The sequence below is a fragment of the Entelurus aequoreus genome, linkage group LG09 (genome assembly GCF_033978785.1).
Source record: "Entelurus aequoreus isolate RoL-2023_Sb linkage group LG09, RoL_Eaeq_v1.1, whole genome shotgun sequence".
NCBI classification, from domain to species: domain Eukaryota; kingdom Metazoa; phylum Chordata; class Actinopteri; order Syngnathiformes; family Syngnathidae; genus Entelurus; species Entelurus aequoreus.
In genome coordinates, this window is record NC_084739.1 from 62,894,557 (window position 1) to 62,922,056 (window position 27,500).

A 27,500-nucleotide genomic window follows, 5' to 3' on the forward strand; every position below is an offset into this window, starting at 1 on the left:
CACACACGCAAACACTGCCTTCACACACACACACTGCCTTCACACGCACACACTGCCTTCACACGCAAGCACACGGGATCTGGCCAGGCTGGAAGCAGGCCATACAAGTTCTAGTTGCATTTATTGCTGCTGAACTCCATACTGACGCACAATGCAAATAATATTCATGTCATGAAAGTCTGCATCGTGAATTTCTTCAAGCTTATCTTGCAGGGTCTTAACTCCCTGAGTGGTGGTCTTGTGTGTGCCACAGGAATGGCACTCCCTCAATTCAGGACGCTTGCCACTTGCTTTCAATGCAAGTGTCTTCAATAACTTCAGAGTATTTACAAACATACAAAGGGTCACCTCAGAGGGGGGCCAAGGACGAGGGCGAGGGTGGTCCGGTGATGAAAGGAGGCCGGGGGAGGATCTTATGCTTCCTGAAGAGATGGACCAACACAGTATTGCACACTCTCTGCTCCTCCAGCATCTTTGGTCCCGCTCGAACGCTGCGCCAGGAAGAGATGGGAGAGCATCATGCGTCATGTGGAAACACTCCCATCTAGTGGAAGCAATCATGTACAGCAGCCCCTGCAAAAACCTCCATTTCAAGCCAACAGTTGTGATCCTAATTGTTGACACCAAACGCGTGAATCGGGAAACAGATGCTAAACGCATCAGCAATTAAAACATATACCCTAAAAATCTCTGCTTGGCTTATGTATGCAACTTCCGGTCAATAAAGTTTGATTGAAAGTACACACTTCTCAAAGATGTAGTACCTGCCCTGACCACATGATGGCGACAAATACACATGTAACAATGTTCATTAAAGGCCTACTGAAATGAGATTTTCTTATTTAAACGGGGATAGCAGATCCATTCTATGTGTCATACTTGATCATTTCACGATATTGCCATATTTTCGCTGAAAGGATTTAGTAGAGAACATCGACGATAAAGTTGGCAACTTTTGGTCGCTGATAAAAAAAAGCCTTGCCTGTACCGGAAGTAGCGTGACGTCGCAGGTTGAAAGGCTCCTCACATTTCCCCATTGTTTACACCAGCAGCGAGAGCGATTCGGACCGAGAAAGCGACGATTACCCCATTAATTTGAGCGAGGATGAAAGATTTGTGGATGAGGAACGTAAGAGTGAAGGACTAGAGTGTAATGCAGGACATATCTTTTTTCGCTCTGACCGTAACTTAGGTACAAGCTGGCTCATTGGATTCCACACTTTCTCCTTTTTCTATTGTGGATCACAGATTTGTATTTTAAACCACCTCGGATACTATATCCTCTTGAAAATGAGTTGAGAACGCGAAATGGACATTCACAGTGACTTTTATCTCCACGACAATACATCGACGAAGCTCTTTAGCTACGGAGCTAACGTGATAGCATCGGGCTTAAATGCAGATAGAAACAAAAGAAATAAACCCCTGACTGGAAGGATAGACAGAAGATCAACAATAGTATTAAACCATGGACATGTAAATACACGGTTAATGCTTTCCAGCCTGGCGAAGCTTAACAATGCTGTTGCTAACGACGCCATTGAAGCTAACGTAGCAACGGGACTGCTACAGAGCTATGCTAAAAACATTAGCTATCCACCTACGCCAGCCCTCATCTGCTCAACAACACCCGTGCTCACCTGCGTTCCAGCGATCGATGGAGCGACGATCACAGATGCAGTCGGCGGCCCGCAGATGGAGGAAGTCAAGGTGAGGTCGCCGGCTAGCGCGTCTGCTATCCATCTCAAAGTCCTCCTGGTTGTGTTGCTGCAGCCAGCCGCTAATACACCGATCCCACCTACAACTTTCTTCTTTGCAGTCTTCATTGTTCATTAAACAAATTGCAAAAGATTCACCAACACAGATGCCCAGAATACTGTGGAATTTTGCGATGAAAACCGAGCGTTTTGTATTGGATTCAATGGTGTGCCAATACTTCCAGTTTAACGATTGACGTCACGCGCATACGTCATCATACATCGACGTTTTCAACCGGAAGTGTGGCGGGAAATTTAAAATGTCACTTTATAAGTTAGCCCGGCCGTATTGGCATGTGTTGCAATGTTAAGATGTCATCATTGATATATAAACTATCAGACTGCGTGGTCGGTAGTAGTGGCTTTCAGTAGGCCTTTAAACGACAAGCATGATACACTTTAACAACAAGAGTTTACAACTTTTAGTTGTAACAGAACAGCTACTGTCAACAACTCGTGATCTGATTGGCTATCGCAACTGTCTATCAACTGTATGTGCCCGTTCACTTACAGTGCATCAACGCCCGCATTGCTTATTCTGAAGGCCTCGGGCAGATTTGGCACAGCATGGCAACATAAACAAGCTGAATTCTGATTGGATACAAAGCAAAAGTAAAAACTGCACTGGAAGGAGGATAATAGGACATGAACACAGTGTGAATACTTTTGCATATTTAGGGAAAGTAAACAAAAATATAATTTCATGGTCATGATTTCTGGTTATGTTAGGCCAGTAGAGAAGGCCTTGCTGACGACACACCACTGGTATATAGAGAGAAAATGTATATATACGTATGTATGTACGTATGTATGTATGTATGTATGTATGTATGTATGTATGTATGTATGTATGTATGTATGTATGTATATATGTATATATGTATGTACGTATGTATGTACGTATATATGTATGTATGTACGTATATATGTATGTATGTATGTATGTATGTACGTATATATGTATGTGCGTATGTACGGATGTATGTATGTACGTACGTATGTACGTATGTACGTATGTATGTATGTATGTATGTATGTATGTATGTTTTACTCTACCATTCCATCATTCTGGGAGATAATGCGGGACTCCCTAACCGTGCTAACCTCCTCTTACATTGTCCCCACTTGTGCGCGACCCCACAACACAACATCCCACCAACGTGGCGACGCCTTTGTGAGGAAACTGAATTAGAGGACGCCTCAAGTGTGACGCCTGCGTGTTTGGAAGATGTAGGACGCCCCGTGGTCACTTACTGAAAGATACAAGGTCCAAAAATGGTGGCCAGGTTATCCACCGTCATGCGATTGAACTGACTGGAAGCGGCCACTCTGGACAGGAAGTTGGTGAAGTAGGACAAGACGGTGAGGTTGTCGTCCGGGATGCGACAAAGGTGCTTTTTCAGCGACATGTTCAAGTCGGCCTCGTCTGCGTTGCCTGAGACGCGAACACACAGAAGAGGGCGGGACAGTCATACAATTTCATGAAACAAGGAAATAGGCAGAATCTCTCCCTGAATGTTCTGAACTCCTATTCTTTAGGCTGGATCTAAGTCTTGGCTGCTGGCGTGTTGCACAATAGTTGAGACTGAAACGGCGCAGCACCTCTGTCTGATTGTGCTTCTGTCACTGCGCAGTCAACCTTTGCTACTGTGCTAGTTTGGGTTCTCACGTGGTTCTGTCGTGGTGTGCGAAGCAAGATCAAGTTTTTTGGTAGGTCCGTCACAATTCTTAGGAAGTTCTGTCATAATGTGCGAAGCAGACACAGTTCTGTCACGGTTCCTACAGGTCTCTGATTTTGTGGAAAGCAATTCCAGTTCTTAGGTTGTTCAGTCTTGGTGTGCGAAGCAGGAATCTTAGGTACTTTGTCACTTTGCACATAGCAAAGCTAGTTCTTAGGTGGTTAGGTAACAATTGTTAGGTGGTTTGGTAACAATTCTTAGGTGGTTTGGTAACAATTGTTAGGTGGTTTGGTAACAATTGTTAGGTGGTTTGGTAACAATTCTTAGGTGGTTTGGTAACAATTCTTAGGTGGTTTGGTAACAATTTTTAGGTGGTTTGGTAACGACTCTTAGGTGGTTTGGTAACAATTCTTAGGTGGTTTGGTAACAATTCTTAGATGGTTTGGTAACAATTCTTAGGTGGTTTGGCAACAATTCTTAGGTGGTTTGGTAACAATTCTTAAGTGGTTTGGTAACAATTCTTAGGTGGTTTGGTAACAATTGTTAGGTGGTTTGGTAACAATTCTTAGGTGGTTTGGTAACCATTCTTAGGTGGTTTGGTAACAATTTTTAGGTGGTTTGGTAACGACTCTTAGGTGGTTTGGTAACAATTCTTAGGGGGTTTGGTAACAATTCTTAGATGGTTTGGTAACAATTCTTAGGTGGTTTGGTAACAATTCTTAGGTGGTTTGGTAACAATTCTTAGGTGGTTTGGCAACAATTCTTAGGTGGTTTGGTAACAATTCTTAAGTGGTTTGGTAACAATTCTTAGGTGGTTTGGTAACAATTCTTGGGTGGTTTGGTAACAATTCTTGGGTGGTTTGGCAACAATTCTTGGGTGGTTTGGCAACAATTCTTAGGTGGTTTGGCAACAATTCTTAGGTGGTTTGGTAACAATTCTTAGATGGTTTGGCAATAATTCTTAGGTGGTTAGGTAACTATTCTTAGGTGGTTTGGTAACTATTCTTAGGTGGTTTGGCAACAATTCTTAGGTGGTTTGGTAACAATTCTTAGGTGGTTTGGTAACAATTCTTAGGTGGTTTGGTAACAATTCTTAGGTGGTTTGGTAACAATATTTGGGTGGTTTGGTAACAATTCTTAGGTGGTTTGGCAACAATTCTTAGGTGGTTTGGTAACAATTCTTAGGTGGTTTGGCAACAATTCTTAGGTGGTTTGGTAACAATTCTTAGTTGGTTTGGTAACAATTCTTAGGTAGTTTGGTAACAATTCTTAGGTGGTTTGGTAACAATTCTTAGGTGGTTTGGTAACAATTCTTAAGGGGTTCGGTAACAATTCTTAGGTTGTTTGGTAACAATTCTTAGGTAGTTTGGTAACAATTCTTAGGAGGTTTGGTAACAATTCTTAGGTAGTTTGATAACTATTCTTAGGTGGTTTGGTAACAATTCTTAAGGGGTTTGGTAACAATTCTTAGGTAGTTTGGTAACAATTCTTAGGAGGTTTGGTAACAATTCTTAGGTGGTTTGGTAACAATTCCTAGGTGTTTTGGTAACAATTTTTAGGTGGTTTGGTAACAATTCTTAGGTGGTTTGGTAACAATTCTTGGGTGGTTTGGTAACAATTCTTGGGTGGTTTGGTAACAATTCTTAGGTGGTTTGGTAACAATTCTTAGGTGGTTTGGTAACAATTCTTAGGTGGTTTGGTAACAATTCTTGGGTGGTTTGGTAACAATTCTTGGGTGGTTTGGTAACAATTCTTAGGTGGTTTGGTAACAATTCTTAGATGTTTGGTAACAATTCTTGGGTGGTTTGGTAACAATTCTTAGGTGGTTTGGTAACAATTCTTAGGTAGTTTGGCCGAATTGTGCTAAGCAGACGTACTTCTTCAGCAGTTCTGCCAAAGTTCTCATAGTTCAGATTCAATGCCAAGCAAGCAATCCCAGTAGTTTTGTGATGGTGTGCGAAGTGGGCTACATTTTAAGGTCAATCTATGTAAGAACATTCATGGCTGATTGAGTTCTCTCTACAGATCAATCCATTGTTTTTCAGTTTTGGTTAGAAACAAAATCATTTCACAATTGTTACATTTCATACTAGATTGTGCAGATGTTGATGACCTAAACATTACTGACTGTCCTCAAACCTCTCAACATTTTATAGAACTCTTTGTGCAGATGTTGATGACCTAAACACTACTGACTGTCCTCAAACCTCTCAACATTTTATAGAACTCTTGGTGCAGATGTGTCCTGAGAAGTCCATCACAACTCACCATTGTGTCATACGAGGCTGTTAATTGGCTTGTTTTGTTTCTTTGTTAATGTATTTACTTACTGTACATGTTTCACTGTACCTAGAACAACTCTTATTTCAGTACACAGCTCCCTATTCTCTCAGACGTGTGACTTACCCATTTTGTACACTCCTGAAGATTCAAAAATAGGCAGTAGTAAAATTAAAACCCAGTCTGATCAAAATAATCTCCCTGCTTCTTTAAAGGCCTACTGAAATGATTTTTTTTTTATTCAAACGGGGATAGCAGATCTATTCTATGTGTCATACTTGATCATTTCGCGATATTGCCATATTTTTGCTGAAAGGATTTAGTATAGAACAACGACGATAAAGATTGCAACTTTTGGTATCTGATAAAAAAAAGGATTGCCCCTACCGGAAGTAGCGTGACGTAGTCAGTTGAACATATACGCAAAGTTCCCTATTGTTTACAATGATGGCCGCATGAAGTAAGAGAGATTCGGACCGAGAAAGCGACAATTTCCCCATTAATTTGAGCGAGGATGAAAGATTTGTGGATGAGTAAAGTGCAAGTGAAGGACTAGTGGGGAGTTGAAGCTATTCAGATAAGGAAGATGCTGTGAGAGCCGGGGGTGACCTGATATTCAGCTGGGAATGACTACAACAGTAAATAAACACAAGACATATATATACTCTATTAGCCACAACACAACCAGGCTTATATTTAATATGCCACAAATTAATCCTGCATAAAAACACCTGCGTGTTTGTTACGCTAGCTCCTAGCTCCTCTGCTAGCTCCTAGCTCCATAGAACACGCCAATACAATTCAAACACCTGATCAACACACACAATCACTCAGCCCAAAAGACCGTTCACCTAACCCAAGGTTCATAAAGCTTATATATTTTAAAAAAGTTACGTACATACGCAAAAAAAAGTTGCGCACATACGGTCAAGCGATCAAATGTTTAGAAGCCAAAGCTGCATACTCACAGTAGCACGTCTGCGTCTTTGTCATCCAAATCAAAGTAATCCTGGTAAGAGTCTGTGTTGTCCCAGTTCTCTACAGGCGTCTGTGTATCGAAGTCAAAAGTCCTCCTGGTTAGAGTCTCTGTTATCCGAGTTCTTCCATCTTGACTGCATCTTCCGGGAATGTAAACAAAGAAGCGCCGGCTGTGTACTGTTGTTGCTGACTACGTTCGAAAAATACGTCCATTTCGCACCGACAACTTTCTTCTTTGCTTAATCAGCTTCCTTCTCCATAATGCAATGAACATGATGGCAACAGATTCACGAACACAGATGTCCAGAATACTGTGGAATTATGAAATGAAAACAGAGCTTTTTCGTATTGGCTTCAATGTGGAAGGCATACCCGTGTTCGCCGGTCTACGTCACGCGCATACGTCATCCTCAGAGGCGTTTCGAACCGGAAGTTTAGCGGCAAATTTAAAATGTCACTTTATAAGTTAACCCGGCCGTATTGGCATGTGTTATAATGTTAAGATTTCATCATTGATATATAAACTATCCGACTGCGTGGTCGGTAGTAGTGGGTTTCAGTAGGCCTTTAAAGTCCATTACTTGTTTTTTATCTTTCAAAACATATTCATGTTCCCAATTGCCAACAAGTTGTTCTTGTTTCTGATGTTGACCTTGTGGCTCCCATTGTTATAGTCTTTGGTATGACTCGGCCGGGGTTTGAACTCACAACCTACCCATCTCAGGGCGGACACTCTAACCACCAGGCCACTGACCAGTAATATACTTTTTCAATCTCACAGATGGTTCCGTCAAGGTGTGTTAAGCGGGAAGCGAGCAGTTACCCGTCTCAGTACCTGAGCTTCCTTGTAGATTTACCTCTGAAGCTCTGGACCAGAAGTCTGCGTTGGTACTCCGGCACGATCGGTTCAGGCAGTTCTTGAAAGAACAGTTTCAGGAGCGACGCCACATTGGGCACTTGTTCCATCTCCAGGTTGACAATCTCGCCACGGTCAAAGCGCTGCCTCAGCTGATGGATCCTCACCACGGAGCCACACACCTGAAAAAGCCCCTGATACTCCATTCCTGGTAAGGAGAAGACATGGATTCACCACATGGTTCAGCGTGGCCCGAGGAGGCGTCTTGTCACTTGCCATGTTTCTCCAAGAACTGGACCATGTCTCGCAACACAAGTGGTATTCCGTGTACCATCTGCCCGTTTCTTCTCAACGTCTCCAGGGAAATGCCAAACACACACCTGGGATCCACTGAAGGGTTTGACACCCGCACAGGTGTAACGGTATGTGGGCTGCGGAACATTGGCATGATTACTGAAGACACTTCTTGCTGTTAAGAGAGAGGCACAACAAGAGTGGTTGGTTATTTGCTGACGACTACCAGTTTCATCCGCCATGTTGACTTCCTGTGACCTGTGACCCAACAGCTCGTCAAATCACTTAGCTCAGGGCTGTCCAAAGTGCGGCCCGCAAGTCATTTTTTGAGAGTTGACTTACAGATAATAATGAGAGTTGTGAGAGTTGACTTACAGACAATAATGAGAGTTTTGAGAGTTGACTTACAGACAATAATGAGAGTTTTGAGAGTTGACTTACAGATAATAATGAGAGTTGTAAGAGTTGACTTACAGACAATAATGAGAGTTTTGAGAGTTGACTTACAGACAATAATGAGAGTTTTGAGAGTTGACTTACAGATAATAATGAGAGTTGTAAGAGTTGACTTACAGATAATGAGAGTTGTGAGAGTTGACCTACAGATAATAATGAGAGTTGACTTACAGATAATAATGAGTTGTGAGAGTTGACTTACAGACAATAATGAGAGTTTTGAGAGTTGACTTACAGATAATAATGAGAGTTGTGAGAGTTGACTTACAGACAATAATGAGAGTTTTGAGAGTTGACTTACAGATAATGAGAGTTGTGAGAGTTGACTTACAGATAATAATGAGAGTTGACTTACAGATAATAATGACAGTTTTGAGAGTTGACTTACAGATAATAATGAGAGTTGACTTACAGATAATAATGAGAGTTGTGAGAGTTGACTCACAGATAATAATGAGAGTTGACTTACAGACAATAATGAGAGTTTTGAGAGTTGACTTACAGATAATAATGAGAGTTGACTTACAGATAATAATGAGAGTTGACTTACAGATAATAATGACAGTTTTGAGAGTTGACTTACAGATAATAATGAGAGTTGTGAGAGTTGACTTACAGACAATAATGACAGTTTTGAGAGTTGACTTACAGATAATAATGAGAGTTGTGAGAGTTGACTTACAGACAATAATGAGAGTTTTGAGAGTTGACTTACAGATAATAATGAGAGTTGACTTACAGAAAATAATGAGAGTTGTGAGAGTTGACTTACAGATAATAATGAGAGTTGACTTACAGATAATAATGACAGTTGACTTACAGATAATAATGAGAGTTGTGAGAGTTGACTTACAGATAATGAGTTTTGAGAGTTGACTTACAGATAATAATGAGAGTTGAGAGTTGACTTACAGATAATGAGAGTTGACTTACAGATAATAATGAGAGTTGTGAGAGTTGACTTACAGATAATAATGAGAGTTGTGAGAGTTGACTTACAGATAATAATGAGAGTTGACTTACAGATAATAATGAGAGTTGTGAGAGTTGACTTACAGATAATAATGAGAGTTGACTTACAGATAATAATGATAGTTGACTTACAGATAATAATGAGAGTTGACTTACAGATAATAATGAGAGTTGTGAGAGTTGACTTACAGACAATAATGAGAGTTTTGAGAGTTGACTTACAGACAATAATGAGAGTTTTGAGAGTTGACTTACAGATAATAATGAGAGTTGTGAGAGTTGACTTACAGATAATAATGAGTTGACTTACAGATAATAATGAGAGTTTTCCTCCCATTTTCCGGCTGATGGGCAGGGAGGTCACGTGGCTCTACTTGGGGGGCGTAGTGATCTTCATTGCAGCCATTTGCTCTCGGAGAAAGTTGTCTAATGTGAGACAACTACTGACTTTTTCTATCGATTCATTATCGCTACAAATGACATAATGTCAATAATTAGGTGGCTAAACGATGACGTAACTTGTAGCCGCCGGTAATCAGTCCGCCGAGTGGCGTAGTAATATGCTGCGGTGACGCGGTACACACGCAGTGGTCGTTCGGTCACTTTAGCGTGCTTGTTTACTTACCAATCCACTTAACAATTTAGATAACAGAGAAAGTTATTTCTTTCTCATTTTAAGATGCGATAAATTACCCGAAAAAGACATAATGGGATTGGACAGCGAGTTGTTTTACTGGAACTACTTTACGTAACGCCGGAACACTTGTAAGGCACTTTCAGGTTAGTATGACTAATTAATGGCGGTTTTATTTTGTGTGCTATTCACACAATAGCGTTGTGGTAGTGTTGTTGTCATTACGTTATCAAAAGCGTGTAGGCAAAACTGACGTTTTCTTTATTAAAACGTGAGCAGCGTATCCGTCAACTACTTCCGTTACGGTGACGTCACAAGCCACGCCCACAGGTGTGTCGCATTAGAGGACATGAAAGCTTGGCAAAGTGCTCTGATTCAAACGATGGGTGGGGGCCGACATCCGGGCAACTGAGCTACATACGGGTTCTTCGAGCCATAGCAACCAGACTGGCGTTGAAAACAAACCGTTGCCATTACTCTTTAACCTGTCGACCTACGCTGGTTAAACCCGTCATTCTGCCTCCAAAATGCCGAAAAACGGTGTTGTTTTTGGTTGTGCTAACCACAACTGGAAACAGGGAAAACAAAGGTTGTATTTTGTTCTGCCAAAGCGTGATGAAAGCCCACAGAGACGAGACAAATGGCTCGCAGCTTTACACTGGGAAAACGAGGACGGTTCTCACTGGAGTCCCCCAAAGTCCCGGGTCGTGTGTTCGGATCACTTCGTTTCTGGTAAATATAAGGAACAAAAATCCACCTTCTTAACCACAACTTGGCTATACCGTCCGTGCTAATGTTGTACTTGTTGAATTTGTACCTTATAACGTTCGACAGCTGAAGTTGTTGTTGTACAAAAATAACATGCGGTATATACTATATAGTCTATAGCCTAGCTAGCTATTTTCGAAAACCGGACAACGAGAGGATACCAAAGGCAGCGTTCAGATGGACACCACCGGGAAAACGTAAGCCAGGGCGGCCAAAGAACACCTGGCGAAGAACAGTTGAAGGGGAGCTGAAAGAGAAGAAGCTTACATGGGGCGAGGCACAGCGACGAGCACAGCAGCGAGATGAATGGCGTCGAGTCGTCGAAGCCTTATTTCCCATCCAGGAAGAAGAGGATTAAGTTAAGTAATATACTATATAGTATATAGCCTAGCTAGCTATTTTCGAAAACCGGTTTCGTTTAAACTTGCACTTAACAGTTTGGTTTTTAAAAACCAATAAACCCTATAATTTTCATGTTGCCATTCAATACATGTAGCCCTCAAATCTCTCAATATTTTATACACTAACACTTGATCTTGTTGTTGATCACTTCCGCGTCTCTTTCTTAGTAGCGCGCAGGCTAAGCTAACTAGCAAGCTAAGCTAAGCCCGAGAAGCTTTAAAGTTCACTGAGACAAGTCTGACGCAAATAATACATTTTCGTTTTTTCACACGATATGCGAAAATGAAGGATTTAACGCCGACTTCCAAGCCACAACGCTCGTTAAATGCTTTTTCTGTCAATGCTGTGTTCGCTGTGAGCTGCTTTGTTTTCAACGAATTCCCGGTTGCTAGAGGATTGGTAGGCGGAAGTGACGTAGGTCCGCCCTCACCCAATAAGTGCTCTGATTCAAACATTAGACTTAAATAAGTGCTCTGATGAAAATATTCGACTTAAATAAGTGTTTGATGGAGCAGAGAGGCTTGGCATAAACTTTTCAGCACGTTTTTATTTGTCACATTGAATACAAAATATAGTAGAAATAAAGACACAGACATAATAAGTGTAAAAGAATAGCCTCTGCAAGGTCACAGACATAAAAATGCTAAAAATAAAATACAAATGAACAACAAAAAACATCACTTTCCATTACTGCAACTAACTGCAGTGGTCTCTTGACAACATTCTAGTCATGATTGTATGTACACAACTTTAAAAAAGAGCAATTCTTAACAGATCTACCGCCAGGTGCATATAAAAGTCACAAGTACGTCGGACTTAAACTAGTGCTAATACAAAAAGTATATCAAACATTTAGGCACACGTAATCTGCACGTGTGCTTGCAGATACTTAACATATACCAAAACAATGGGAGAGGGACCAGCCTGGTCCAAAATAATGCCATCACGTCGTCGATGTTAAGTGGACCCCGACTTAAACAAGTTGAACAACTTATTGGGGTGTTACCATTTAGTGGTCAATTGTACGGATTATGTACTGTACTGTGCAATCTACTAATAAAAGTCTCAGTCAATCAATGTTGACAAACTGTCACATACTTGCCAACCCTCACGATTTTCCCGGGAGAGTCCCGAATTTCAGTGCCCCTCCCGAAAATCTCCCGGGGCAACCATTCTCACGAATTTCTCCCGATTTCCACCCGGACAACAATATTGGGGGCGTGAATTTAGCGTCCTCTCTCACCTGAAACCTTCACCCTTTAACGGCCGCATGCTGTCCTCAGTGACTGCGGACGTGACTGATTACAGCTATATATATATATATATATATATATACATATATATATATATATATATATATACATATATATATATATATATATATATATATATATATATATATGGGTAGTAACACGCTACATTTACTCCGTTACATCTACTTGAGTAACTTTTGGGATAAATTGTACTTCTAAGAGTAGTTTTAATGCAACATACTTTTACTTGAGTATATTTATAGAGAAGAAACGCTACTTTTACTCCGCTCCATTTATCTACATTCAGCTCGCTACTCGCTACTGATTTTTATCCATCTGTTAATGCACGCTTTGTTTGTTTTGCTTTGTCAGACAGACCTTCAAAGTAGGATCTATCGCATGCCTACGTTTCACCAATCAGATGCAGTCACTGGTGACGTTTGACCGCCTGGTCATGTGACTGCCGCTGAAACTTAAACATAAAGTTTCAGCGGCAAAACAACAACAAGCTTAAGCTTACATGAACTCAATGTCAAATTTGAGGAAGCACATGGCGGTAAGTAACGTTAGTAGATATTTTGGCTGTCACCGTAGGCTGATGTTAGCTTCCCTGCTATGAATCACTGTCAAAAGTACATCGTGTGGGGACATTTATTAATGCACTGCAGCCTCATAGACACACACAGACACACGCACACACACACACTCACGCATGCATACAAACACCAATCAGAAGTGCACAGTGTGTTCTCAGGTGCAGCCCACACCTATCAGTTTATGGTTTGCGTAAAGGCTAACTTGTTATTTTCCTTTGTAATCTTTGCCTACTGAGCCTATGGTGCTGTTAAGTTATTGTGGCTCAATTTGCCTTAATTTTTTTTTATGTTAATGTATTATTATTTAATATATATTATTGTTCTAGTTTCTTAAGAGATATTCCTGGCTCTGAATTTGCTCATTGCTATTTTTATGTTTTTGTGCATTATTTGTTGCCGTCATCATTAAACGAGCAGGTTACTCATTAGTTACTCAGTACTTGAGTAGTTTTTTCACAACATACTTTTTACTTTTACTCAAGTAAATATTTGGGTGACTACTCCTTACTTTTACTTGAGTAATAAAACTCTAAAGTAACAGTACTCTTACTTGAGTACAATTTCTGGCTACTCTACCCACCTCTGTATATATGTATATATATATAAATACATACACACACACCCCTCAGCAGGCCTTTTGAATATCTCCCTAATTCTGAGGTCTCAAGGTTGGCAAGTATGCAAACTGATCATTACTAGATGGCAACATGAGGCACACCTGCATACTGCATGTAGGACCTAAACTAAGCACAACAGACATGTGCTTAGTGGCGGTGTACCCAATGTTGTGACCAGTCATTGTACATACAGCCATCCATTTTCTACCGCACATAACATAAAAAAACCAAAGTACTTTTCCAACGATTGTTACGAGTTGACAGGCATGAACTATTGATACTTTGGTAATACACACGGAGTCATTAAGACAATACAGACGAAAAATCAATACAAAAATGTATTTAAAGTGTGTGAATTTTCAAAGGGTCTTTTTGTGCATTTTCAGTGGTTTCAAGTTTCCAGACCCGAGCGGCCATTTGGCAAGGTTACAGTATATATTGTTTGGCCACCTCGTAAAATGAGGCTACAAAATAAGCGCGGCACAGGCAGCGGGGTGGATGTGCAGTGCGTGTGATTGGCATGGACCTGAGAAACGCAGGCTCGGTTTAAAAGGAGGCGGCCCGGATTTCCCTTGGAAAGTGTTTTTGGTGCATTGGAACCTGGCAGCAGTTATCGGGGCGAACCCCGGTGTAGTCAGAGTTGCTGCAGGTATGACCGTCGCTAATAGCAAGAGTGTTTGGATTGCAGTGCTAACCAAAATGTGCTCGTATTCACGCCACCGAGGCCACTTTGTTGCAGTTGCTGGTGTATTGGACGTCCGGTCTGTCCTTCTCGGACGGCTTGGTCTTCCAGCAGGGAAGCGTGAGCACGGAGAAGACCAGCGCTCCCAGCAGCACGCTGCTCCCACTGAAGTAGAACGCCATGTCATAAGACTGGGTCCAGTCAAAGAACCACCCTAAGAAGTGTTGAAAAGACAAGGTTAGTCGGCAAAACAGGCAGTAGTTAGTACTCCGTTTTTGGATAGTTCAGTCATGGTGTGTGAAGTGGGATCGATTCAAAGGGAGTTCTGTCATTTTGCACAAAGTAGTTCTTTGGTAGTTCTGCCATAGTTCTTAGGTAGTTCTCTGACTTTGCACAAAACAAGATCTTAGGTATGTCACATGCCAAAAAAAGGAGTTCCTCAGGAGTCCTGACTCAGCATTTCGGTAGTCACTTGCCCGGAGAAAACATTCTGTCATGGTCGTTCTGTCATAGTGTCTGAAGCGGGATCAATTCTAGAGTTCAGTTCAGTTCCAGTTCACATTGCTTGAAGCAGGTTGAAATCTTAGGTCGATAGCTAACTTTCCACAATATAGACCTAGTTCTTTGGCAGCAAATTGGAATACGTTCTAAGGAAGTCACTTTGAGAAACATGGACTCAGTTCATAGTGATTTTCATTGAAGCAGGTCAAGATCTTAGTTCTGTCACTGCAAAAGTCACTTAGTAGTCTGTATTTCCGCTACAGTTCTTAGATAGTTCTGTCACATGCCACAAAAATAGAACAAATTCTTCTGGAATCCTGCCACAGTTTTTTAATAGTCACTTGCCCAGAGAAAATATTCTGTCATGGTCGTTCTGTCATAGTGTCTGAAGCGGGATCAATTCTAGAGTTCAGTTCAGTTCCAGTTCACATTGCTTGAAGCAGGTTGAAATCTTAGGTCGATAGCTAACTTTCCACAATATAGACCTAGTTCTTTGGCAGCAAATTGGAATACGTTCTAAGGAAGTCACTTTGAGAAACATGGACTCAGTTCATAGTGATTTTCATTGAAGCAGGTCAAGATCTTAGTTCTGTCACTGCAAAAGTCACTTAGTAGTCTGTATTTCCGCTACAGTTCTTAGATAGTTCTGTCACATGCCACAAAAATAGAACAAATTCTTCTGGAATCCTGCCACAGTTTTTTAATAGTCACTTGCCCAGAGAAAATATTCTGTCATGGTCGTTCTGTCATAGTGTCTGAAGCGGGATCAATTCTAAGGTTCAGTTCAGTTCCAGTTCACATTGCTTGAAGCAGGTTGAAATCTTGGGTCGATAGCTAACTTTCCAACAGATAGACTTTGTTCTTTGGCAGTTCTACCTCAGTTGTTAGCCAGTTCTGTCAAGGAGTGCAAATTGGGATAAGTTCTAAGGAAGTCACTTTGAGAAAAATGGGCTCAGTTCATAGAGAGTCACTTTCATTGAAGCAGGTCAAGATCTTGCTTCTGTCATTGCAAAACTCACTTAGTTATTCTTTATTTTTGCTACAGTTCTCAGATAGTTCTGTCACATGCCACAAAAATGGACCGAATTCCTCTGGAATCATGCCACAGTTTTCTGGTAGTCACTTCCCCAAAGCGAACATTCTGTCATGGTCGTTCTGTCATAGTGTCTGAAGCGGGATTAATTCTAAGGTTCAGTTCGGTCACTAGCTTTAGGCAGGTCTAGATCTTAGGTAGATAGGTCACTTCCCACCAAATTGACCTCGTTCTTTGGCAGTTCTGCTGCAATTCTTAGTTAGTTCTGTCACGGTGTGAAAAAAGATTAATTCTTAGGATCGTGTCTATGGATGTTGTCATTCATCCAGGTCTTTGTATTCTCAGGGAATTCAATCAACAGCAACTGGACTGTTCAGTTCATCTTAGAAGATGTTTTCGCCTCTCCCAAGTAGGCTTCATCAGTTAATGCTCATAGACTTAAATTGGTCCGATCTAGTCTTATTCTTTGGATCAATTCTAAGGAAGTCACTTTCAGCAAAATTGGCTTAGTTCGTAGGAAGTTATTTTCATTGAAACGGGTCAAGATTTTAGTTCTCTCACCGCAAAACTGACTTTGTTATTCTGTGTTTCTTGCACGGTTCTTACGTAGTTTGGTAATTGTGCATGTGTAGAAAAATGGACAAAGAGTTTGAAGTCTTGAATTATGTCATGGTTTGCAAAGCAGGATTCATTCTAAGGTGGTTCTGTCACTTTTCTTGGGGTGGGTTCGATATTTTAGGTACTCTGCGATCAGATGTAGTTTTGGTTGGTAGTTCTGACTCGGTTCTTATGTCCTGATGCCTGAAGTGGGATCTGTCACTTGGTGTGAAGTGGGTTCAGTGCCCAGGCAGTTCAGTAACCTTGCTTTAAGCGGCTTAAGTTCTTAGGTGGTTCCGCCACAGTTCTCAGCAGGATGGATTCTAAGGTAGTTTTATCACACAAAAAACATACATGGTTTTGTCTCTTAGCTTGGTCAGTTGCAAGCACGCTACTTACCAACAACAGGAGGTCCGAGCATGATCCCAAACCCGCCAAAGAACATGACAATTCCGTGGGCTTGTGTGAGTCTGTCCAAGCCAACAATCTTCGTGGTTATGTAAGAGGTGATGGACCAGTTTCCTGAGAAGAAGCCCAGGACGGCGCAGAGGATCTGCAGTCCAATGTAGCTCTTGGTGATGGGGATGAGCAGCAGCACGGCACCACCAGCAAACATGGTGAAGGCATACAAATAGATGCTATTGATCCACCTGATGTCCACCATGATACCCAGCACCAGTTTGCCCACGCAGGTTGCTATGGCCCCAATGGACACCAGAGGAATGACGCTGACTTCTTCGATCAGTCCCTGGCTCTGAGCCACGTCCTCGATGAAGAGCACCGGAGGGAACGCTCCCAGGCTGAACAGGAAGACCGCAATGCAGAAGGCCACCATGGCTTGGTTCTGCAGAATCTCATACATGGAGTGCATGTACTTGGAGTAGGCCTGCTTCTTCTTCTTGATCACTTTCATGATGCCCAACCGAGCCAGGAGGCTGCTTCTCTTCTCCACCTGAATGGCGGAGTCTTTGCCGTCAATGGTGATGAGAAGCTCCTTCACCATCAGACTTTTCTCCTGAGCGGACGTGGTGGACCCGTTTCCGATCTTCAGCTCGTCCAACTGGGGCTTCTCGAAGAGCTGCTCCTCCGTGTTGCGCTCCAGAGCCGCCTTCTGCTTGAGGTAGTAGCCCGGCATGTTGAGGGGCCTCATGAAGCCAGCGCAGGCCATGAGGTTCAGCGCCAGAGCTCCAATGATTAGAAGGCAGCCGTCCAGGCCGTAGAGCACGATCAGCTCGTTCTGAGCGGTGGCGTAGATGAAGGCGCCGACGCTGGTGCCTGCAGGACACAAACCGACTGGAGTCAAGGGATGCCACGGAGAGACTTGCCAGGACACGTGTCAGCAATATTTGCATGCAAAAACAGACGTCACACAATTTATTTCAACTGTTTTAGTACAAAACATGCATGAAAATACATTCAAGTTTCATAAAAAAATGTATAAAACTTATTATGGGCCCTAAAGTTTGACCCCATAATAAGTTGAATTGACTTAAAGGTGTCATGTCTGTGTTCATGTTTTTGTTTGGCCATGTGCTGTTTTGTTTTTTGGACACTTCCTTAGTTCCTTGTTTCACTTCCTGGTTTTGTTTGTCACCATAGCAACCATTAGTTTCACCTGTTCCACGTTTGGACTCACACGCACCTGTCTCACGTTTTCACAGTCATGTCATGCACCTGTTCACAGTTAGTCACGCACCTGTTTTCACTTTTCATGTCACTATATAGGCTTTTCTGTTTCTGTTGTTCGTCCTGGCGACATCACCCATTCATGCCATGTCCACAGTTCCTTGTCACGTTAGTTCTTGTTTCATCTCTTGTCACGTAAGTTTTTGTTTGTTTAATGTTCATAGTTCTCCGCCATTGTGCGCGCCTTTTGTTTTCCTAGTCAAGTTTTTTACCTCCTCTGTGAGCGCCTTTTGTTTGTACCTTTTGTTTGAGTTTATAGTAAAAGATTAAACATGTCCTCACCTTCACGCCACGTATGGTCCAATTCTTTTGCACCACGGGAGAGCAAACCACGCCATAGACCCAGTCGTGACAGATGTCGCCAGCATAAGAGCTCTCCCGCAAGAAATTTGGACAATTTTGACGAGGCAACGTGGGAGGTCCTCCGCGCGATGGAGGAAGAGACACTCCGCCATTCCCCCATGGAGCGCAGGGATCTCATGTGGGGTCCGACCGGCAAACTGGTGCCGATCAGCTCCCTTTGGCCCGGGGACGTTGGCACGTCATCCCTGTCCCGGAAGCGGCGCTCCAGACCGAGGATGTCAGGGAAGGTGAGCGGACAGCACGCTGCGCTCCTGCAGGCTCCTCCCCCTCCGGGCGGAAAAGGAAATCAGCCAGCCTGGCAGCTCAAGGAGCACTCCACAGACCTGGAGATTGTTTTCCCAAATTCTTTACCGGTTCAATCACAGTCACCCAATTTTCATGCCCCGCCCCCCAGGACTCATGCCACGCCCAAGTCAGAAATTTTTTTTTCACCCACTAAAGCCCAGGTGGGGGGGAACGAAAGACCTTTTGGACAATTTAGAGGGGAGGATTCTGCCCTCCTCCTGAACCCCCTCCGCCCACCCCAAAAGACGGTTCCAGACCGCGGGGAGCGCGTCTGGGATCCGCTCCTTGAGGGGGGGGCTAGGGCTGGGAATTGTTCAGGTGGGGTGGGTCAGCATCGTCACGCCAAGCCACAGCCTCCAGCACGACCACAACCACCTGTCTTTCGACCTGCCAAGCCACAGCCACCAGCACGACCCCCACCACCAGTCTTTCGTCACGCCAAGCCACAGCCTCCAGCACGACCACAACCACCTGTCTTTCGACCTGCCAAGCCACAGCCACCAGCACGACCACCACCACCAGTTTTTCGACCATGCCAAGATCCACCTGCTCCACGCCCAGCTCCACGCCAAGCGCCACCAGTACCTGCTCCACGCCAAGCGCCGCCAGTACCTGCTCCACGCCAAGCGCCACCAGTACCTGCTCCACGCCAAGCGCCACCAGTACCTGCTCCACGCCAAGCGCCACCAGTACCTGCTCCACGCCAAGCGCCGCCAGTACCTGCTCCACGCCAAGCGCCGCCAGTACCTGCTCCACGCCAAGTGCCGCCCGTCGCAGCCCCACGCCGCCAAGTGCCGCCCGTCGCAGCCCCACGCCGCCAAGTGCCGCCCGTGGCTGACCCACGCCGCCAAGTGCCGCCCGTGGCTGACCCACGCCGCCAAGTGCCGCCCGTGGCTGACCCACGCCGCCAAGTGCCGCCCGTGGCTGCCCCACGCCGCCAAGTGCCGCCCGTGGCTGCCCCACGCCGCCAAGTGCCGCCCGTGGCTGCCCCACGCCGCCAAGTGCCGCCCGTGGCTGCCCCACGCCGCCAAGTGCCGCCCGTGGCTGCCCCACGCCGCCAAGTGCCGCCCGTGGCTGCCCCACGCCGCCAAGTGCCGCCCGTGGCTGCCCCACGCCAAGACCAAAGCCAAGACCAAGACCCGCCAAGTGACCAAGACCAAGACCCGCCAAGTGACCAAGACCAAGACCCGCCAAGTGACCAAGACCAAGACCCGCCAAGGGACCAAGACCAAGAACCGCCAAGGGACCAAGACCCGCCAAGTGACCAAGACCAAGACCCGCCAAGTGACCAAGACCAAGACCCGCCAAGTGACCAAGACCCGCCAAGTGACCAAGACCAAGACCAAGTCCAAGCACCGCCACGCCAAGACCAACCACGCCAAGTCCAAGACCAAGACCAACCATGCCAAGTCCAGGACCAAGACCAACCATGCCAAGACCAAGACCATGACCCACGCTGCCAAGACCAAGACCGCCAAGACAAAGACCCCCCACGCCAAGCTTCGCCGCCTGACGCACCACGCCAAGCTTCGCTGCCTGCCACGACAACGCGCCAAGCTTCGCTGCCTGCCACGACAACGCGCCCACCTCCTCGTCGGCCAAGGATGTGGCCATTCCATGGGCGTCCGCCACGCCAGGTGCGCCGACCTCCTCGTCTGCCACGAATGTGGCCATTCCCAGGTCGCCCACCTCGTCAGGTTCAGCGGCGGTCTACCCGCCGTCGCCACCTGACTCTGCCCCGGTGGATTCGGGGACACCTGGTCTGGCGACCCACCGCCATGTCCCCCTCCCCCCCTCCCATGACTCTTGATCCTGTTTTTTGTTTTTGGACATCTGGGATCTGTCCGTAAGGGGGGGGTTCTGTCATGTCTGTGTTCATGTTTTTGTTTGGCCATGTGCTGTTTTGTTTTTTGGACACTTCCTTAGTTCCTTGTTTCACTTCCTGGTTTTGTTTGTCACCATAGCAACCATTAGTTTCACCTGTTCCACGTTTGGACTCACACGCACCTGTCTCACGTTTTCACAGTCATGTCATGCACCTGTTCACAGTTAGTCACGCACCTGTTTTCACTTTTCATGTCACTATATAGGCTTTTCTGTTTCTGTTGTTCGTCCTGGCGACATCACCCATTCATGCCATGTCCACAGTTCCTTGTCACGTTAGTTCTTGTTTCATCTCTTGTCACGTAAGTTTTTGTTTGTTTAATGTTCATAGTTCTCCGCCATTGTGCGCGCCTTTTGTTTTCCTAGTCAAGTTTTTTACCTCCTCTGTGAGCGCCTTTTGTTTGTACCTTTTGTTTGAGTTTATAGTAAAAGATTAAACATGTCCTCACCTTCACGCCACGTATGGTCCAATTCTTTTGCACCACGGGAGAGCAAACCACGCCATAGACCCAGTCGTGACAAAAGGGGAATTGCACTTTTTTGGGATGTTGCCTATTGTTCAAAATCATTATGAGAGACAACACACGTGTCTTTTTAATGGGTGGAGGGTTTTAAAGATGATAAAAACACTTGAAAGATGCGTTGTAGCTTTCAAAGTCTCTAAAACAACTTTTATATACACACTGCAAGTATATGTATAATGTAGTAACAGACACCTTCATAACAATATGTAATATGTACAATATACACACTGCAAGTATATATATAATGTAGTAACAGACACCTTCATAACAATATGTAATATGTACAATATACACACTGCAAGTATATATATAATGTAGTAACAGACACCTTCATAACAATATGTAATATGTACAATATACACACTGCAAGTATATATATAATGTAGTAACAGACACCTTCATAACAATATGTAATATGTACAATATACACACTGCAAGTATATATATAATGTAGTAACAGACACCTTCATAACAATATGTAATATGTACAATATACACACTGCAAGTATATATATAATGTAGTAACAGACACCTTCATAACAATATGTAATATGTACAATATACAAACTGCAAGTATATATATAATGTAGTAACAGACACCTTCATAACAATATGTAATATGTACAATATACAAACTGCAAGTATATATATAATGTAGTAACAGACACCTTCATAACAATATGTAATATGTACAATATACACACTGCAAGTATATATATAATGTAGTAACAGACACCTTCATAACAATATGTAATATGTACAATATACACACTGCAAGTATATATATAATGTAGTAACAGACACCTTCATAACAATATGTAATATGTACAATATACACACTGCAAGTATATACAGTATATAATACTGAAAAAAGGGCTTAAGGAAAATGAGAAGTGTGAGCACTAGAACTGGGTGTCGTAAGGACAAATGGGGTCAATTGTATTTAATGTATTTTTATTTTGTACTTGTCTTAATCTTTTTGTACGTGTTTTTCACTTTTCTCAACTTTTCTTTAAAAGCCTAACCAGGGACGAGGGTTGCAAATGACTAGAAGTCTTAAGTACTTTGACATGAGTTAATAACTATGTAGCAATGTTTCATTGTGCCGTCCCTGTCAAATAAATACATCAATAAATCCAATCAAATAATTCTCCATTCAACACGATCCTCGTAGTATATTATTGCGTATATAAATGATAATAGAACATTGTCAAAACGGGTTACAGGTGCCAATTTCCGATTTATACGCGCAGTATTTTAAAAATTGTATTTATAAAAATCACAGTACGGTAATAAGAGAAAATAAACACTTAGAATCTACATTTACCGAGCAATTGAGAAGACATACAAATACAATAGTTATTAAATGCAATACTAAAAAAAGAAACACCAAAAATTAACAGAAGCAACAATATCAATGATAATAAAAAATAATAGTTATGTTTTTAATCAAAAATAGATTCTTAAAAATATTGTTTTTAAAATGGATTACTAATTTTTTTTTTTTTTTGTATAGTTTTGTATTTAAAATCGATTTTTGAAAATTGTGAAACAATTTTGACTCGGAATAAATACATTTTTTTAATAAGCAATAATCATCCATGGCTAACTAATCGACTATTAGAATAATCGTTCTTTGCCACTCCTCTAACATGTTTTCCAAAGCACAACCAATAGGGGGCGATAATGTATAATATATAATCCATCCATCCATCCATTTTCTACCGCTTGTCCCTTTCAGGGTCGCTGGAGCTAATATATAATGATATTTTGTATAACATCACGATAATAATAATGATATAATAGATCAATATTGTGCTGTATTCCCGTCTGGAGCTGTGGCGTGGAAAATGACCTGAAGATAACCTCACATAAATAAATAAAATGATTTATTCTGCTATCTCTGAGCGATTGGCTCCCATAAGTTCTTGCAGTTCTATCGACACGGACTTTATCCAGGAAGTGAACAGAGCCCAGGCGACGTCAACGCCTTTTGGCAGCCAGCCACGTTGTAAAGTCGAGCATATTCGGAGCGGATCATAATAACAACAATAAACAAGTCACGGGGCGAGAGTTTAGTGGCGCAAAGTCCTTTTGGTTCTAAGTGGCGTCCAGCTGATGAACGCCAGCTGGCTTTTCGCAAACGAGCGTTTCTGCAAAACATCACCGCTGCCCGAGTCCACCCCTGGACTGCCTGCCGAGATTCTCCCGCAGGTTCCTCAAGGTTCTCCCAGCAGCAAACATGAACAGAGTTGTGAGAGCCGTACCTGTGGTGACGATGCCCAGAGCCAGGCCGCGTCTCTTGTCAAAATACTGGCAGGTGATGGTCAGCGTGGCCGCGTAGACCAGACCGCAGCCCAGACCTAGAGCGCAGGAGACAGGACCAACAGGAAGGAGGAATGCTCTTTTAGTTGAACAGCAGCACGCAAAAAAACATGAAGCTTGGCGAATCTCTCCCGAGTGGACTGCTCAGATTTTCTTGGAAGTTCTATCTTCTCAGCGGTATTCTTAGCTTTATGCTTAAAGACTTCTTCCATACCATAGGTCAGTGTTTTTCAACCTGTTTTGAGCCAAGGCACATTTTTATCGTTGACAAAATGCGGAGGCACACCACCAGCAGAAATCATTCAAAAACTAAACTCAGTTGACAGTAAAAAGTCTTTGTTGCAATTGTTGGATATGACTTTAAAGCAGGGGTCACCAACCTTTTTGAAAGCAAGAGCTACTTCTTGGGTAGTGATTAATGCGAAGGGCTACCAGTTTGATACACACTTAAATAAATTGCCAGAAATAGCCAATTTGCTCAATTTACCCTTAACTCTATGTTATTATTAATAATTAATGATATTTACACTTAATTGAACGGTTTAAAAGAGGAGAAAACACGAAAAAAATGACAATTACATTTTGAAACATAGTTTATCTTCAATTTCGACTCTTTAAAATTCAAAATTCAACCGAAATAAAGAGAAAAACTAGCTAATTCGAATCTTTTTGAAAAAATTAAAAAAAAAAATTTATGAAACATCATTAGTAATTTTTCCTGATTAAGATTAATTTTAGAATTTTGATGACATGTTTTAAATAGGTTAAAATCCAATCTGCACTTTGTTAGAATATATAACAAATTGGACCAAGCTATATTTCTAACAAAGACAAATCATTATTTCTTCTACATTTTCCAGAACAAAAATTTTAAAAGAAATTCAAAAGACTTTGAAATAAGATTTAAATTTGATTCTACAGATTTTCTAGATTTGCCAGAATAATTTTTTTGAATTTTAATCATAATAAGTTTGAAGAAATATTTCACAAATATTCTTCGTTGAAAAAACAGAAGCTAAAATGAAAAATTAAATTAAAATGTATTTATTATTCTATACAATAGAAAAAATAAATTTACTTGAACATTGATTTAAATTGTCAGGAAAGAAGAGGAAGGAATTTAAAAGGTAAAAAGGTATATGTGTTTAAAAATCCTAAAATCATTTTTAAGGTTGTATTTTTTCTCTAAAATTGTCTTTCTGAAAGTTATAAGAAGCAAAGTAAAAAAAATAATGAATTTATTTCAACAAGTGAAGACCAAGTCTTTAAAATATTTTCTTGGATTTTCAAATTCTATTTGAGTTTTGTCTCTCTTAGAATTAAAAATGTCGGGCAAAGAGAGACCAGCTTGCTAGTAAATAAATACAATTTAAAAAATTGAGGCAGCTCACTGGTAAGTGCTGCTATTTGAGCTATTTTTAGAACAGGCCAGCGGGCTACTCATCTGGTCCTTACGGGCTACCTGGTGCCCGCGGGCACCGCGTTGGTGACCCCTGCTTTAAAGCATAACCAAGCATGCATCACTATAGCTCTTGTCTCAAAGTAGGTGTACTGTCACCACCTGTCACATCAAGCCATGACTTATTTTGACTTTTTTGCTGTTTTCCTGTTTTTTACTTCTTGTCTTGCGCTCCTATTTTGGTGGCTTTTTCTCTTTTTTTGGTATTTTCCTGTAGCAGTTTCATGTCTTCCTTTGAGCGATATTTCCCGCATCTACTTTGTTTTAGCCATCAAGAATATTTCAGTTGTTTTTATCCTTCTTTGTGGGGACATTGTTGATTGTCATGTCATGTTCGGATGCACATTGTGGACGACGTCTTTGCTCCACAGTAAGTCTTTGCTGTCGTCCAGCATTCTGTTTGTTTACTTTGTAGCCAGTTCAGTTTTAGTTTGGTTCTGCATAGCCTTCCCTAAGCTTCAATGCCTTTTCTTAGGGGCACTCACCTTTTGTTTAATTTTGGTTTAAGCATTAGATACGACGTTTACAAAGCAATTAGCTACCTGCTGCCACCTACTGATATGGAAGAGTACTACACGGTTACTCTGCCGAGCTCTAGACAGCACCGACACTCAACAACAACACATCATTTGCAGACTGTAATTACTGCTTTGTATAAAATATTTTTACCCCAAATAGGTGAAATGACATCATCTCCCACGGCACACTAGTGTGCCGCGGCACAGTGGTTGAAAAACACTGTTGTAGAAGATGCTGTGACTTGCTGTTCCTAATATAGTGTCCTAGCTGCAGATGTAAATAAGAACATCTTTGCATTCTTTTGTCGCAGCATTGCAGCGTAAGTACACCCCCAGTCACAATAAAAGAGGCCTTAGGTAGATGTCTAAAAATAAAGGAGTGGTCTTCAAATATGCATGGCGTCCTTCAGCCACAACATTAGGTACAGTCAGGAAAAGTTCCCAGCACTCAAAATGATCTCTCACTCTTATCCAGCCTCGTGTTATGAAGCAATTGGACATGACTAATGCTAACGCTAATGCTTCTTATCCAACTTTCAGAGGATAAGAAGCTTATGCGACTCACATGAGCATCATCATCATCATCATCATCATCATCAAACGCTTACCCACGACAATCCCGTAGGAGAAGATGAGGAAGTGGACGCTGGGAGCGAAGGCGCTGAGCATCAGGCCGCCCGCCACCATCACGCCGCTGAAGACGGTGACGGGGCGAGCGCCAAAGTTGTCCACGCAGGCGCTGCAGATGGGACCTGGAGGAGGAGGAGGAGGAGGAGGAGGAGCAATCACAAATACTTGATTAATCCCCCAAATGTTCAGCACAAGACAAAAGCCTTCACATGTTGAGACGTTTTGTGAGCGACACCTCATTTAGGGTGTTCCAATAAGACCACCAGGACCCAGGACATGTGTCCAATAAGATCATGTGTCCAATAAGACCACCAGGACCCAGGACATGTGTCCAATAAGACCACCAGGACCCAGGACATGTGTCCAATAAGATCATGTGTCCAATAAGACCACCAGGACCCAGGACATGTGCTCAATAAGACCATGTGTCCAATAAGACCACCAGGACCCAGGACACGTGTCCAATAAGACCACCAGGACCCAGGACATGTGTCCAATAACACCACCAGGACCCAGGACATGTGTCCAATAAGATCATGTGTCCAATAAGACCACCAGGACCCAGGACACATGTCCAATAAGACCACCAGGACCCAGGACATGTGTCCAATAAGACCATGTGTCCAATAAGACCACCAGGACCCAGGACCCAGGTCCAATAAGACCACCAGGACCCAGGACACGTGTCCAATAAGACCACCAGGACCCAGGTCCAATAAGACCACCAGGACCCAGGACACGTCGGCCTGCTCAGGATCACCTGAGTCAGTCCTGCTGAGGCTGAAATGTCAGCCATGTTGGCCTTCATGTTTGCTTTTATCTTTTAGAATCATATTAGTTGCCGCTTATGTTTTCATACAAACTACAACTTCATGTTTCATGTTTATGTTCTTTAGAAAAATACTAGCTGCAGCTAATGTTTTAATTTAAAAACTACAACTTCCTGTTTCATGTTTGTTTTAAAAATATATATGATTAGTTGCAGCTAATGTTTTCCTTCAAACTACAACTTCCTGTTTCATGATTATGTTTTTGAGTAATAATATTAGCTGCAGCTCATGGTTTTATTCAAACTACAACTTCCTGTTTCATGTTTGTTAGGTTTAAAAATATATATTAGTTGCAGCTTAAAGTTTTCATACAAACTACAACTTCCTGTTTCATGTTTGTTTTAAAATATATTTTTAGCTGCAGTTAATGTTTCATTCTAACTACAACTTCCTGTTTACTACTAGAAATATCTACCTGAATATTCAATGTAAGGCCAATATTATTCCAAAAACATGCACATAGTTAGACTGAAATTAAAAATAATGAATTGTCTTATTATAAAACAGAAACAATGTATCCCACCAGGCATTGTATTGTCTTCGAGCGCAGTCGCTCTACCAGTTCCATCCAGTCACAAATATGACACCCAATAAGTGTTTATTTAGACTTTTTTTGTTTGTATTACTAAATTATAATTATT

The 27,500-nt window shown here is 42.4% G+C and overlaps 2 protein-coding genes and 1 long non-coding RNA gene across 13 annotated transcripts in view; 1 reads left to right on the plus strand and 2 right to left on the minus strand.

Moving 5' to 3' along the window:
• Nucleotides 1–94: 94 nt before the first annotated feature.
• Nucleotides 95–11,469, minus strand: LOC133657611 (protein FAM13A-like). 5 transcript variants are annotated; one of them, XM_062059131.1, is made up of 5 exons: nt 10,942–11,469; nt 7,827–8,019; nt 7,552–7,758; nt 3,012–3,192; nt 95–491 (listed from the first exon to the last, which is right to left on the minus strand). In XM_062059131.1, the coding sequence occupies exons 1-5, from the start codon at nt 11,011–11,013 to the stop codon at nt 350–352; spliced, it is 795 nt and encodes a 264-aa protein (XP_061915115.1). In that variant the 5' UTR covers nt 11,014–11,469; the 3' UTR covers nt 95–349. The 5 variants fall into 5 exon arrangements, with proteins under 5 accessions (XP_061915115.1, XP_061915119.1, XP_061915118.1 ...); XM_062059135.1 differs by having other exon boundaries at nt 96–491; nt 7,827–7,981; XM_062059134.1 differs by lacking the exon at nt 10,942–11,469 and adding an exon at nt 9,561–10,909 and having other exon boundaries at nt 96–491.
• Nucleotides 9,875–27,416, plus strand: LOC133657613 (uncharacterized). Of its 4 annotated transcripts, none has more exons than XR_009827298.1 (5): nt 9,875–10,052; nt 12,702–12,885; nt 13,929–14,191; nt 14,282–14,461; nt 25,940–27,415. It is a non-coding gene; the product is annotated as an uncharacterized LOC133657613 (long non-coding RNA). The 4 variants fall into 4 exon arrangements; XR_009827297.1 differs by lacking the exon at nt 9,875–10,052 and adding an exon at nt 10,230–10,638 and having other exon boundaries at nt 25,940–27,414; XR_009827299.1 differs by lacking the exon at nt 9,875–10,052 and having other exon boundaries at nt 10,230–12,885; nt 14,267–14,461; nt 25,940–27,416.
• Nucleotides 12,442–27,500, minus strand: part of slc16a9b (solute carrier family 16 member 9b) — a 34,825-nt gene continuing 19,766 nt past the window's right edge. For all 4 annotated transcript variants that reach the window (XM_062059121.1, XM_062059122.1, XM_062059124.1 and 1 more), the window contains 4 exons: nt 26,008–26,151; nt 23,365–23,460; nt 16,755–17,630; nt 12,442–14,438 (listed from right to left, as the gene is read on the minus strand). In XM_062059121.1, the coding sequence (XP_061915105.1) occupies nt 14,254–14,438; nt 16,755–17,630; nt 23,365–23,460; nt 26,008–26,151 (1,301 nt within the window). In that variant the 3' untranslated portion in view covers nt 12,442–14,253. The remainder of the gene's footprint in view (nt 14,439–16,754; nt 17,631–23,364; nt 23,461–26,007; nt 26,152–27,500) is intronic.

Bases quoted from the DNA above. Each gene is read 5' to 3' on its own strand.
- LOC133657611 (XM_062059131.1), bottom strand. From the start codon at position 11,013: ATGGGAAATAAGGCTTCGACGACTCGACGCCATTCATCTCGCTGCTGT. The intron at 3,193-7,551 runs GTAAATCTACAA...TTCGCGTCTCAG, and splicing joins TCTGGTCCAGAGCTTCAGAG to GCAACGCAGACGAGGCCGAC. The intron at 492-3,011 runs GTAAGTGACCAC...TTCCTGGCGCAG, and splicing joins TTTGGACCTTGTATCTTTCA to CGTTCGAGCGGGACCAAAGA.